This window comes from Ranitomeya imitator, chromosome 10 (assembly GCF_032444005.1).
Source record: "Ranitomeya imitator isolate aRanImi1 chromosome 10, aRanImi1.pri, whole genome shotgun sequence".
Classification (NCBI taxonomy): Eukaryota; Metazoa; Chordata; class Amphibia; order Anura; family Dendrobatidae; genus Ranitomeya; species Ranitomeya imitator.
Genome location: NC_091291.1, coordinates 10,155,259 through 10,167,576, shown reverse-complemented (window position 1 = coordinate 10,167,576; position 12,318 = coordinate 10,155,259). Strand labels below are relative to the sequence as shown.

Below are 12,318 nucleotides of genomic sequence, written 5' to 3'. Positions count from 1 at the left end.
ATCAGGATTGGCAAAACATGGCTGCCCTTTCCCCCCCCAAAACAACAGCACCACCCCTGTGCCCTGGTTGTATCTGGTACTGCAGCCCAATCTCAGCCACTTTAAGTTGTCCAAGTCGAGGCTTATGCTGCAGCTTACTGACCTCAAGTCATTAGAATGTCCCCTGGTCTTGTTTTCTGATCGATTTGCACTTTTCTATGTCCCGGCCCTCACCCTCCATGTCACTGCTGATTATTATCATCACACCCCCTTCCTACTAATGTTCCCCTTTCATCATTGCTGTTTTTCTCGCCCTTCAGATAAAAGAAGAACATCATCCGGAGCGTGACAACACCGAAGGACCGAGTGGTCAAACTTTTCTGAAGACCTCAATAAATCTCCTTCCGTTATACAAGGCCGTCATCTCAGCGTCAGGAAGCTGCTGGCAAAGGCGTCCGATTACCCAGAAATGTGGACATTGTGCAAGGTATGAAAATGAGTCAGATTGTCCAACCTGGGGACTATTCGTAGGAGGGCAGAGGACCTTCCGTGTTCTCTCCCGGTTGCGCCTTCATCATGGTGCATTACTTCTGGACTTTGCTCCTCTGTAGAATCCGCGTCACCGGATGGTGAGGAGCTTTCACCCAAAGGGATATTTTGCACTTACATTAATCAAGAGGTTTTAAAATAATTGGTTTGGATCTCCTTCCTTATCTCCGGCGCTCCAGATCCAGCGACTGCACTGCGACGTGCACAATTACCGCTTCATGAATGGACGGCAATGGCATTGACATTTTAAGGGTGGGAAGGAAATTTTCAGATTTGAAGCCTTCTGTGCCGGATTATCGTAATCGCCATTTTTTTTAGGTGGAATTACCCAAAAAACACTTGGGCCATAATGGTCAAAGGAGCTTCCAACCTTCATCCCTGAAGATTAATGGCCATGGAAACCTTTAGGCAGCTGAAGCCTCCAGAATTGTGGTCATGTTCCTCCACGCCGAGCGCCAGACGGCGGCGCCTGAAGCTGAAGAAAGGTAAATGGTCTCCGGAGCCATGTGGTGGCAGCGAGACCGAGGGGACAAAGGTCCGAGGGAAAGATTTAAAGCCCCCAACCATAGAGGTGACTCCATCCAGCGAGGACGAAGCATGGTCCAACTGCTCCACGCCAAGCGCTTCACCAAAGAGGCGCCGAGGTCTGCTGAAAAAATGGCTGAGCAGGAAAGAAGGCGGCGGAGGATGGTGAGTGATCACTTTCTACCTGTTCCTCGCTACATTTAGTTTGGTGCTTGCAGTTCCTCCTCCCGTCCTGTAGGTGTGCTAGAGCGAGAGTCAATATCCGGTATAAACCTGTAAGTACAGCGCCACCTGCAGTATGGAGGAATGTGGAAGGGGAAATGTACATTTTGTGCAAAAAAAACAATGACATTTCCAGGGATTAACAGCAAGGACTATCCTGGAGGGAGGACGAGAACAGCAGGTCGTCGAGTCATGGGGTGGGAAGGTTTAGTCGCTATCCCTTTATCTAAATTCTTTGGCTTTGCCTCGATATCTGTGCCCCTTTTATAGGTCCGACTAAAGTCTATATATGATATGTGACTGATTGTGCTTGGTAAGTTTCATTGTGCTTGGTAATGTACGGCATCCTCGCTGAGAATATCCTACAGCCAACAATAGGCATAAAAAAAGGTTAAAAGTGAATTGAGAAATGTCCCCACAGTGCCATACGGCCAAGATACGGTCTTACTACTGTAGATCAGGGCAGGATGGGCTGAGAAAGAAGAGGTCACTCACAAGACAGGGCTAATTCTAGGCGATGGCTAACGGGGCAGTGGTCCAGGGTCCCAATTTTCTAGTACCCATCGGATAAAAGTTATATACACTTCACTTCCCAAGAGCAGCGGGAAATGTAAAATTAACCTGTTCACTCACCTAGAATAGCAGAAAATATAAAATTAACCTGTTCACTACTCTAGACCAGCAGCGGATATAAAGCCAATCTCGGCACTACTCAAGACCAGCAGGGAAGCTTTACATTACTTTTTTTATATTATTAGAAATGTGGGCACGTTACAAACACATAGGAAACTTTTTCCAAAAATTTCAACACAAATTATTGTCCCCTTTATTGTCCATGACCCAGTACTTTATATAGGGCTGTGACACTGGTGCTGTCATTAGTGTAGTTGTGCTGCCCCCGATGGTCAGATATTGATACTGCAGTCGGATTGTGCAAAAAAAACGTTCAGTGACCCTCACTAGCTCCAGTTCATAAAGCAATTTAATCACAAATTATTTTCTCCAGTCTGTACGCAATAGGTTAATGATTAATTTAGGTGAATATTCTACGTGTCCGGATCTCGGGGACTTGTATCTTATTCCTCAGCACTTAGGTTAAAAAGTTAGTTATAAATTAATGTCTTGTTTTTGTTCTGTGTTATTGAGGACAGTTGTGCACTGACCCCTTTTGTGGATTTAAATCATTTATCCCCCCCTAAGAAAAGTTTAATATAATTTATTGTAGATGGAATAATTTTAAGCATTCGGATTCGCAATCAAATCCTAGAATCCATGTCTGACTTCACTTCACATAGTTGAGGTTTTGTTCCAGTGTACTAGGTAGGATCAGCAAGCTTGGAATCTAAAAGAGAAAACAAAAGGGAGAAGGAGACGACTGAGGACCAAGAGAAGAAAAGGGAGACTACCGAGGACTAAGAAGAAGAAGGAGACTACTGAGGACCGAGAGAAGAAGGAGAAGGAGATGACCGAAGACCAAGAGAAGAAAGAAAATGAGACGACCGAGGACCAAGAGAAGAAGAAGTAGCTGACAAAGGACCAAGAGTAGATGGAAAGGAGACGACCGAGAACCAAGAAAAGAAGGAAAAGGAGATGACCGAGGACAAAGAGAAGAAGGAAAAGGAGATGACCGAGGACCAAGACAAGAAGAAGGAGCTGACCGAGGACCAAGAGAAGAAGGAGAAGGAGACGGCCAAGAGAAGAAGGAGAAGGAGATGACCAAGGACCAAGAGAACAAGGAGATGAACGAGGACCAAGAGAAGAAGGAGACGACGGAGGACCAAGAGAAGAAGGAAAAGGAGGCAATTGAGGGCCAAGAGAAGAAGGAAAAAGAGACGAATGAGGGCCAAGAGAAGAAGAAGGAGATGGAGACAAACGAGGGCCAAGAGAATAAGAAGGAGATGAACGAGGGCCAGGAGAAGAAGAAGACAAACGAGGGCCAAGAGAAGAAGGAGAGAAACGAGGGCCAAGAGAAGGAGAGAAATGAGGGCCAAGAGAAGGAGAAGGAGACGAACAAGGGCCAAGAGAAGAAGATGAACGAGGATCAAAAGAATAATAAGAAGAAGATGAACGCTGGCCAGGAGAAGAAGAAGAAGATAAACGAGGGCCAAGAGAAGAAGGAGAAGGAGAGAAACGAGGGCCAAGAGAAGAAGGAGATGAACGAGGGCCAAGAGAAGGAGATGAACAAGGGCCAGGAGAAGGAGACAAATGAGGGCCAAGAGAAGAGGGAGACTAATGGGGGCCAAGAGAAGAAGGAGAAGGAGACAAATTAGGGCCAAGAGAAGGAGAAGGAGATGAACGAGAGCCAACAGAAGAAGGAGATGAACAAGGGCCAAGTGAAAATGAAGGAGAAGGAGATGAACGAGGGCCAGGAGAAGAAGAGAAGGAGACAAACAAGGGCCAAGAGAAGGAGAAGGAGACAGATGAGGGCCAACAGAAGAAGGAGAAGGAGGTGAACGAGGGCCAAGAAAAGGAGATGAATGAGGGCCAGGAGAAGGAGGAGACAAACGAGGGCCAAGAGAAGAAGGAGACTAATGAGGGCAAAGAGAAGGAGAAGGAGACAATCGAGGGCCAAGAGAAGAAGAAGGAGAAGGAGATGAACGAGGGCCAAGAGAAGAAGGAGATGAACGAGGGCCAAGTGAAAAAGAAGGAGAAGGAGATGAACGAGGGCCAGGAGAAGAAGAAGGAGATGAACGAGGGCCAGTAGAAGAAGGAGAAGAAGATGAACGAGGGCCAGGAGAAGAAGGAGAAGGAGACAAACAAGGGCCAAGAGAAGGAGAGAAACGAGGGCCAAGAGAAAGGAGAAGGAGTCAAACGAGGGCCAAGAGAAGAAGGAGAAGGAGACAAACAAGGGCCAAGAGAAGAGGAAGGAAAAGGAGACGAACGAGGGCCAAGAGGAGAAGGAGGAGGAGACGAATGAGGGCCAAGAGAAGGAGAATGAGACAAACGAGGGCCAAGAGAAGAAGGAGACGAACAAGGGCCAAAAGAAGAAGGAGACAAACGAGGGCCAAAAGAAGAAGGAGACGAACGAGGGCCAAAAGAAGAAGGAGACGAACGAGGGCCAAAAGAAGAAGGAGACGAACGAGGGCCAACAGAAGAAGGAGAAGGAGACAAACGAGGGCTAAGAGAAGAAGGAGGAGACGAACGGGTGCCAAGAGAAGAAGAAGGAGATGAACGAGGGCCAAGAGAAAAAGAAGGAGGAGATGAGCAAGGGCCAGGAGAAGAAGAAAGAGAAGGTGATGAACGAGGGCCAGGAGGAGACAAATGAGGGCCAAGAGAAGCAGACGAATGAGGGCCAAGAGAAGAAGAAGGAGAAGGAGACAAATGAGGGTCAAGAGAAGAAGAAGAAGACAAACGAGGGCCAAGAGAAGAGGAAGGAGACGAACGAGGGCCAAGAGAGGGAGAATGAGATGAACGATGGCCAAGAGAAGAAAAAGATGAACGAGGGCCAAGAGAAGGAGAAGGAGACAAACAAGGGCCAAGAGAAGAAGAAGAAGGAGACGATCGAGGGCCAAGAGAAGAGGAAAGAGACGAATGAGGGCCAAGAGGAGAAGGAGACGAACGAGAGCCAAGAGAAGAAAGAGATGAATGAGGGCCAAGAGAAGGAGAAAGAGACAAACGAGGGCCAAGAGAAGAGGAAGGAAAAGGAGACGAACGAGGGCCAAGAGAAGAAGGAGGAGAAGGAGACGAATGAGGGCCAAGAGAAGGAGAATGAAACAAACGAGGGCCAAGAGAAGAAGGAGATGAACGAGGGCCAAAAGAAGAAGGAGATGAACAAAGGCCAAGAGAAGAAGAAGAAGAAGGAGACAAACGACAGTCAAGAGAAGAAGGAGGAGATGAACGGGTGCCAAGAGAAGAAGAAGGAGATGAACGAGCACCAAGAGAAAAAGAAGGAGGAGATGAACGAGGGCCAGGAGAAGAAGAAAGAGAAGGAGATGAATGAGGGCCAGGAGGAGACAAATGAGGGCCAAGAGAAAGAGACAAATGAGGGCCAAGAGAAGACGAAGGAGAAGAAGACAAACGAGGGTCAAGAGAAGAAGAAGACGACGAATGAGGGCCAAGAGAAGAGGAAGGAGATGAACGAGGCTAAGAGAAGGAGAATGAGATGAACGATGGCCAAGAGAAGAAAGAGATGAACGAGGGCCAAGAGAAGGAGAAGGAGACAAACAAGGGCCAAGAGAAGGAGATGAACGAGGGCCAAGAGAAGAGGAAGGAGACGAACGAGGGCCAAGAGGAGAAGGAGACAAACGAGGGCCAAGAGAAGGAGAATGAGATGAACGAGGCCCAAGATGAAGAAAAAGATGAATGAGGGCCAAGAGAAGGAGAAGGAGACAAACGAGGGCCAAGAGAAGAAGAAGAAGGAGAAGGAGACAAAAGAGGGCCAAGAAAAGGAGAATAAGATGAACGAGGGCCAAGAGAAGAAGCAGAAGGGGACGAATGAGGGCTAAAAGGAGAAGGCGACAAACCAGGGCCCAGAGAAGGAGAAAAATGGGGACAAAGAGAGGAAGGAAAAGAACTAGGATGAAGAGAAGAAGGAAAGAAAAGAGGATGAAGAAGACAAAAGATGAAGAAGGAGAAGAGCACAATATAAAGCAGTAAATTGTTTTGCGTCTGTGTCTAGAGCCTGTATATCGATGATTACCACTGGGTGGCGCTGTGATTCTGTATTATGCCCACACACCCTGTACCCACAATATATAAGGCAGGGGACAGTCAGAAGTATCAGAGGGGCGCAGGCCAGAAATGTATCACGGAGTTAGTGGCCTCAGTGCCCACAATAGGAACAATGCTCTGGAACAATAAGAGCGGCTACGAGCTGCCAGGAACATGAGGTCCAGAATTGTCCATAAATAAAGTTCTTCTGGGTCACAACTGTCAAGGTCAAGACAAAGTGAACAATGTAAAACAAAGCTGCACACTGCAACAAAGTCCTGGAGAAAGATACAAAGTGACTGTAGATGCCGATCAGTAAAAGCCAAGTGTTGGCTAAGTTACTTGGTAGCAAAGTTAAATTTAACCCACGAAATACTGCAGTTCCATGGTGTGGGCCCACCTGCGGGGTCTGATGTAGTTGGCACTAAGACCTCAGTGTTTTCCACATCTGTGCCATCTATTTTGGAGATTTAGGGTCTATTCACGTGCCCATTATAGCACCTTTCTATTATTGTGCCACTTTTGCCCACCAAAGGTATAAATGCTGCTGAGGGCAAAAGTAGAGCAAGTCGATACCAGAATTTTTTTCTGTTTGGACTACTGCACCTATCAGGCACCTTAAAAGCTCCTAAAAGTATTAACCATTTTTTATTATTTTACCCCCACTGTCCCTTTAATGTTTCACCCCTTCTTCTGCCTAACTTGTTTATCTGGACCCTGGCAAAGTGCCTGCAGCTACTAAAGAAGAAGCCTTTGCCCCAAGTGTGTGCCAGCCTCACATCCCCCACCCTCCGCCTCATCCTCATCCTCCCGGGCTGCACGTAGGTGCTCCGCTTTCCTCTTTGAATGGAAACCCCATTACTTCCCCTGCTGATGGTTTCCTCCATTTACACCAAGTGTTGTGTTTACTTATAAACATCCATCGGCTGTTACATTCCTGGTGCCCCCCCCCCATGCCCGGTGCCCCCATTATTGGCACACCTTCCAGCATTGTTTCTACAGACCCATGCCCGGAGGAGGATTATCTGGGCAGCCGGCCTACATTCTTCCTGGTGCATAATGCTCCTGAAAAATGCTGCGCAGCAAATTAAAGGGGAACTGGCATAAGTCGAAACAGGGACAGGTGCAGCTCCTGGGCAAACAAGGGTTAACTGCGGGCATCCGAAAGTTTCCACCGACTTCCAAGACTATAGCGGATGCAGTCTTGGCTGAAAAATGACATTGTTTTTTTGTAATTTCCAAAACCTCTGCTTGCTGTCAGTGAACAGAACCATTCTTGTTTTTGGGGATTGGAAGCATTAGAAATGACAGCAAGCAGAAGTATCGTACATCCATCTTTACTCTTATCTGCCGCAATGTATCAGGAGGAGATATTACTGTGTGGAGTTTGTTACAATGTATCAGTTTAGACAATGCTCTGTGTTGTAAATGCATGCGCAGCATCAATCCCTCTCCTTTTCTGACAGTTTGTTACAATGTATCAGGATACTTTTGACTGGATGCAATTATCCAACATGTAATTATGAATCTCGCCATTCCTAAATATAAAAAAATATATATACCCCAGCAGGTAAATAAAATCTTTGCTTAGATGCATTCATTTTTATTGGATTACACTAGGGGGCGCTCTCCGGGGTCCATCCAGGGTACTCCCCATTGTAGGTTTATCCATGAAGCCATATAATCCCTTTCAGGGGTGTACTTACTTTACCAGTTTTCCTGACTATTCCCGGTGGCCGTAATTGGCGTATAATCTCGTTTTATGGCATCTGGAGGAAATTGGGTCAGCCCCCGCGGATCCGCAGGGAAGAGGACGAGGGGCGTTTGGGCACCTAACTCGTGGGTCATATTGAAAAAATTGGCACAAAAAATGGAAATGAAGAAAATAATAAAAAAAATGGAGTCACTTAAAAATAAATGATTTTGCGAATGGGGGCCGAGTCCTTATAGGATGTGCGGGTGAGAGACACTGATATTGGGGAGGTAAGAGGGGGATCAGGAGACCCCTGGGCTGTGCCAGTGCTTCCTCGCATGCTCTTCTCGCCCACCCCTCCCTCACTTTACAGGCGGCCGAGCCCTTTTTTCATTTTATTGGCCGCGCTTCCCATTGTGTGATCTCCCATTAATCCGTCTCCTTCTTTTCTTCCCACAGCTGATCCCTCTACAATACACGGCTCACAGTGCAGCCATCATGCTGGGGGTAGTAGTACTGCACCAGCTGCTGCAGCCATCATGCTGGGGGTAGTAGTACTGCACCAGCTGCTGCAGCCATCATGCTGGGGGTAGCAGTACTGCACCAGCTGCTGCGGCCATCATGCTGGGGGTAGTAGTACTGCACCAGCTGCTGCAGCCATCATGCTGGGGGTAGTAGTACTGTACCAGCTGCTGCAGCCATCATGCTGGGGGTAGTAGTACTGCACCAGCTGCTGCAGCCATCATGCTGGGGGTAGTAGTACTGCACCAGCTGCTGCAGCCATCATGCTGGGGGTAGTAGTACTGCACCAGCTGCTGCGGCCATCATGCTGGGGGTAGTAGTACTGCACCAGCTGCTGCGGCCATCATGCTGGGGGTAGTAGTACTGCACCAGCTGCTGCAGCCATCATGCTGGGGGTAGTAGTACTGCACCAGCTGCTGCAGCCATCATGCTGGGGGTAGTAGTACTGTACCAGCTGCTGCAGCCATCATGCTGGGGGTAGTAGTACTGTACCAGCTGCTGCAGCCATCATGCTGGGGGTAGTAGTACTGTACCAGCTGCTGCAGCCATCATGCTGGGGGTAGTAGTACTGCACCAGCTGCTGCAGCCATCATGCTGGGGGTAGTAGTACTGCACCAGCTGCTGCAGCCATCATGCTGGGGGTAGTAGTACTGCACCAGCTGCTGCGGCCATCATGCTGGGGGTAGTAGTACTGTACCAGCTGCTGCGGCCATCATGCTGGGGGTAGTAGTACTGTACCAGCTGCTGCGGCCATCATGCTGGGGGTAGTAGTACTGCACCAGCTGCTGCAGCCATCATGCTGGGGGTAGTAGTACTGCACCAGCTGCTGCGGCCATCATGCTGGGGGTAGTAGTACTGCACCAGCTGCTGCGGCCATCATGCTGGGGGTAGTAGTACTGCACCAGCTGCTGCAGCCATCATGCTGGGGGTAGTAGTACTGTACCAGCTGCTGCAGCCATCATGCTGGGGGTAATAGTACTGTACCAGCTGCTGCAGCCATCATGCTGGGGGTAGTAGTACTGCACCAGCTGCTGCAGCCATCATGCTGGGGGTAGTAGTACTGCACCAGCTGCTGCAGCCATCATGCTGGGGGTAGTAGTACTGCACCAGCTGCTGCAGCCATCATGCTGGGGGTGGTAGTACTGCACCAGCTGCTGCGGCCATCATGCTGGGGGTAGTAGTACTGTACCAGCTGCTGAAGCCATCATGCTGGGGGTAGTAGTACTGCACCGGCTGCTGCAGCCATCATGCTGGGGGTAGTAGTACTGTACCAGCTGCTGAAGCCATCATGCTGGGGGTAGTAGTACTGCACCGGCTGCTGCAGCCATCATGCTGGGGGTAGTAGTACTGTACCGGCTGCTGCAGCCAATGCTGGGGGTAGTAGTACTGCACCAGCTGCACAGCCTCCATGCTGGGGGTAGTAGTACTGCACCAGCTGCTGCAGCCACCATGCTGGGGGTAGTAGTACTGTACCAGCTGCTGCAGCCACCATGCTGGGGGTAGTAGTACTGTACCAGCTGCTGCGGCCATCATGCTGGGGGTAGTAGTACTGTACCAGCTGCTGCAGCCACCATGCTGGGGGTAGTAGTACTGTACCAGCTGCTGCAGCCACCATGCTGGGGGTAGTAGTACTGCACCAGCTGCTGCAGCCATCATGCTGGGGGTAGTAGTACTGCACCAGCTGCTGCAGCCAGCATGCTGGGGGTAGTAGTACTGTACCAGCTGCTGCAGCCACCATGCTGGGAGTAGTAGTACTGCACCAGCTGCACAGCCTCCATGCTGGGGGTAGTAGTACTGCACCAGCTGCTGCAGCCACCATGCTGGGAGTAGTAGTACTGTACCAGCTGCTGCAGCCAATGCTGGGGGTAGTAGTACTGCACCAGCTGCTGCAGCCATCATGCTGGGGGTAGTAGTACTGCACCAGCTGCTGAAGCCATCATGCTGGGGGTAGTAGTACTGCACCAGCTGCTGCAGCCATCATGCTGGGGGTAGTAGTACTGTACCAGCTGCTGCGGCCATCATGCTGGGGGTAGTAGTACTGTACCAGCTGCTGCAGCCATCATGCTGGGGGTAGTAGTACTGCACCAGCTGCACAGCCTCCATGCTGGGGGTAGTAGTACTGTACCAGCTGCTGCGGCCATCATGCTGGGGGTAGTAGTACTGTACCAGCTGCTGCAGCCATCATGCTGGGGGTAGTAGTACTGCACCAGCTGCTGCAGCCACCATTCTGGGAGTAGTAGTACTGTACCAGCTGCTGCAGCCATCATGCTGGGGGTAGTAGTACTGCACCAGCTGCTGCAGCCATCATGCTGGGGGTAGTAGTACTGCACCAGCTGCTGCAGCCATCATGCTGGGGGTAGTAGTACTGCACCAGCTGCTGCAGCCATCATGCTGGGGGTAGTAGTACTGCACCAGCTGCTGTAGCCATCATGCTGGGGGTAGTAGTACTGCACCAGCTGCTGCAGCCATCATGCTGGGGGTAGTAGTACTGTACCAGCTGCTGCAGCCATCATGCTGGGGGTAGTAGTACTGTACCAGCTGCTGCAGCCAATGCTGGGGGTAGTAGTACTGTACCAGCTGCTGCAGCCAATGCTGGGGGTAGTAGTACTGTACCAGCTGCTGCAGCCAATGCTGGGGGTAGTAGTACTGCACCAGCTGCTGCAGCCATCATGCTGGGGGTAGTAGTACTGTACCAGCTGCTGCAGTCTATGCTGGGGGTAGTAGTACTGTACCAGCTGCTGCAGCCAATGCTGGGGGTAGTAGTACTGCACCAGCTGCTGCAGCCATCATGCTGGGGGTAGTAGTACTGTACCAGCTGCTGCACTCTATGCTGGGGGTAGTAGTACTGCACCAGCTGCTGCAGCCATCATGCTGGGGGTAGTAGTACTGTACCAGCTGCTGCAGCCATCATGCTGGGGGTAGTAGTACTGTACCAGCTGCACAGCCATCATGCTGGGGGTAGTAGTACTGCACCAGCTGCTGCAGCCATCATGTTGGGGGTAGTAGTACTGCACCAGCTGCTGCGGCCATCATGCTGGGGGTAGTAGTACTGTACCAGCTGCTGAAGCCATCATGCTGGGGGTAGTAGTACTGTACCAGCTGCTGCAGCCACCATGCTGGGGATAGTAGTACTGCACCAGCTGCTGCAGCCACCATGCTGGGAGTAGTAGTACTGCACCAGCTGCTGCAGCCAATGCTGGGGGTAGTAGTACTGTACCAGCTGCTGCAGCCAATGCTGGGGGTAGTAGTACTGCACCAGCTGCACAGCCTCCATGCTGGGGGTAGTAGTACTGCACCAGCTGCTGCAGCCACCATGCTGGGAGTAGTAGTACTGCACCAGCTGCTGCAGCCAATGCTGGGGGTAGTAGTACTGTACCAGCTGCTGCAGCCAATGCTGGGGGTAGTAGTACTGCACCAGCTGCACAGCCTCCATGCTGGGGGTAGTAGTACTGCACCAGCTGCTGCAGCCACCATGCTGGGGATAGTAGTACTGCACCAGCTGCACAGCCTCCATGCTGGGGGTAGTAGTACTGTACCAGCTGCTGCAGCCACCATGCTGGGAGTAGTAGTACTGTACCAGCTGCTGCAGCCAATGCTGGGGGTAGTAGTACTGCACCAGCTGCTGCAGCCATCATGCTGGGGGTAGTAGTAGTGCACCAGCTGCTGCAGCCATCATGCTGGGGGTAGTAGTACTGTACCAGCTGCTGCTGCCATCATGCTGGGGGTAGTAGTACTGCACCAGCTGCTGCAGCCATCATGCTGGGGGTAGTAGTACTGTACCAGCTGCTGCTGCCATCATGCTGGGGGTAGTAGTACTGCACCAGCTGCTGCAGCCATCATGCTGGGGGTAGTAGTACTGCACCAGCTGCTGCAGCCATCATGCTGGGGGTAGTAGTACTGTACCAGCTGCTGCAGTCTATGCTGGGGGTAGTAGTACTGTACCAGCTGCTGCAGCCATCATGCTGGGGGTAGTAGTACTGCACCAGCTGCTGCAGCCATCATGCTGGGGGTAGTAGTACTGCACCAGCTGCTGCAGTCATCATGCTGGGGGTAGTAGTACTGCACCAGCTGCTGCAGCCATCATGCTGGGGGTAGTAGTACTGCACCAGCTGCTGCAGCCACCATGCTGGGAGTAGTAGTACTGTACCAGCTGCTGCAGCCAATGCTGGGGGTAGTAG

At 50.8% G+C, this 12,318-nt stretch overlaps 3 protein-coding genes across 5 annotated transcripts in view; all 3 read left to right on the top strand.

Moving 5' to 3' along the window:
- The first annotated feature begins 381 nt into the window (after nt 1–381).
- Nucleotides 382–12,318, top strand: part of GRAMD1A (GRAM domain containing 1A) — a 97,100-nt gene continuing 85,163 nt past the window's right edge. For 2 of the 3 annotated variants that reach the window (XM_069741576.1, XM_069741574.1), the window contains exons 1-2: nt 382–466; nt 847–1,218. In XM_069741576.1, the coding sequence (XP_069597677.1) occupies nt 917–1,218 (302 nt within the window). In that variant the 5' untranslated portion in view covers nt 382–466; nt 847–916. Of the gene's footprint in view, nt 467–795; nt 1,219–12,318 lie in introns of those variants that run through there. The other variant, XM_069741575.1, reaches the window with a different exon arrangement.
- LOC138651538 (nucleolar protein 58-like) lies at nt 2,806–3,545 on the top strand. Its single transcript, XM_069741830.1, has one exon. The coding sequence runs from the start codon at nt 2,988–2,990 to the stop codon at nt 3,543–3,545; it is 558 nt and encodes a 185-aa protein (XP_069597931.1). The 5' UTR covers nt 2,806–2,987.
- On the top strand, nt 4,443–5,484 carry LOC138651537 (uncharacterized). The gene has a single exon (XM_069741829.1). The coding sequence runs from the start codon at nt 4,443–4,445 to the stop codon at nt 5,379–5,381; it is 939 nt and encodes a 312-aa protein (XP_069597930.1). The 3' UTR covers nt 5,382–5,484.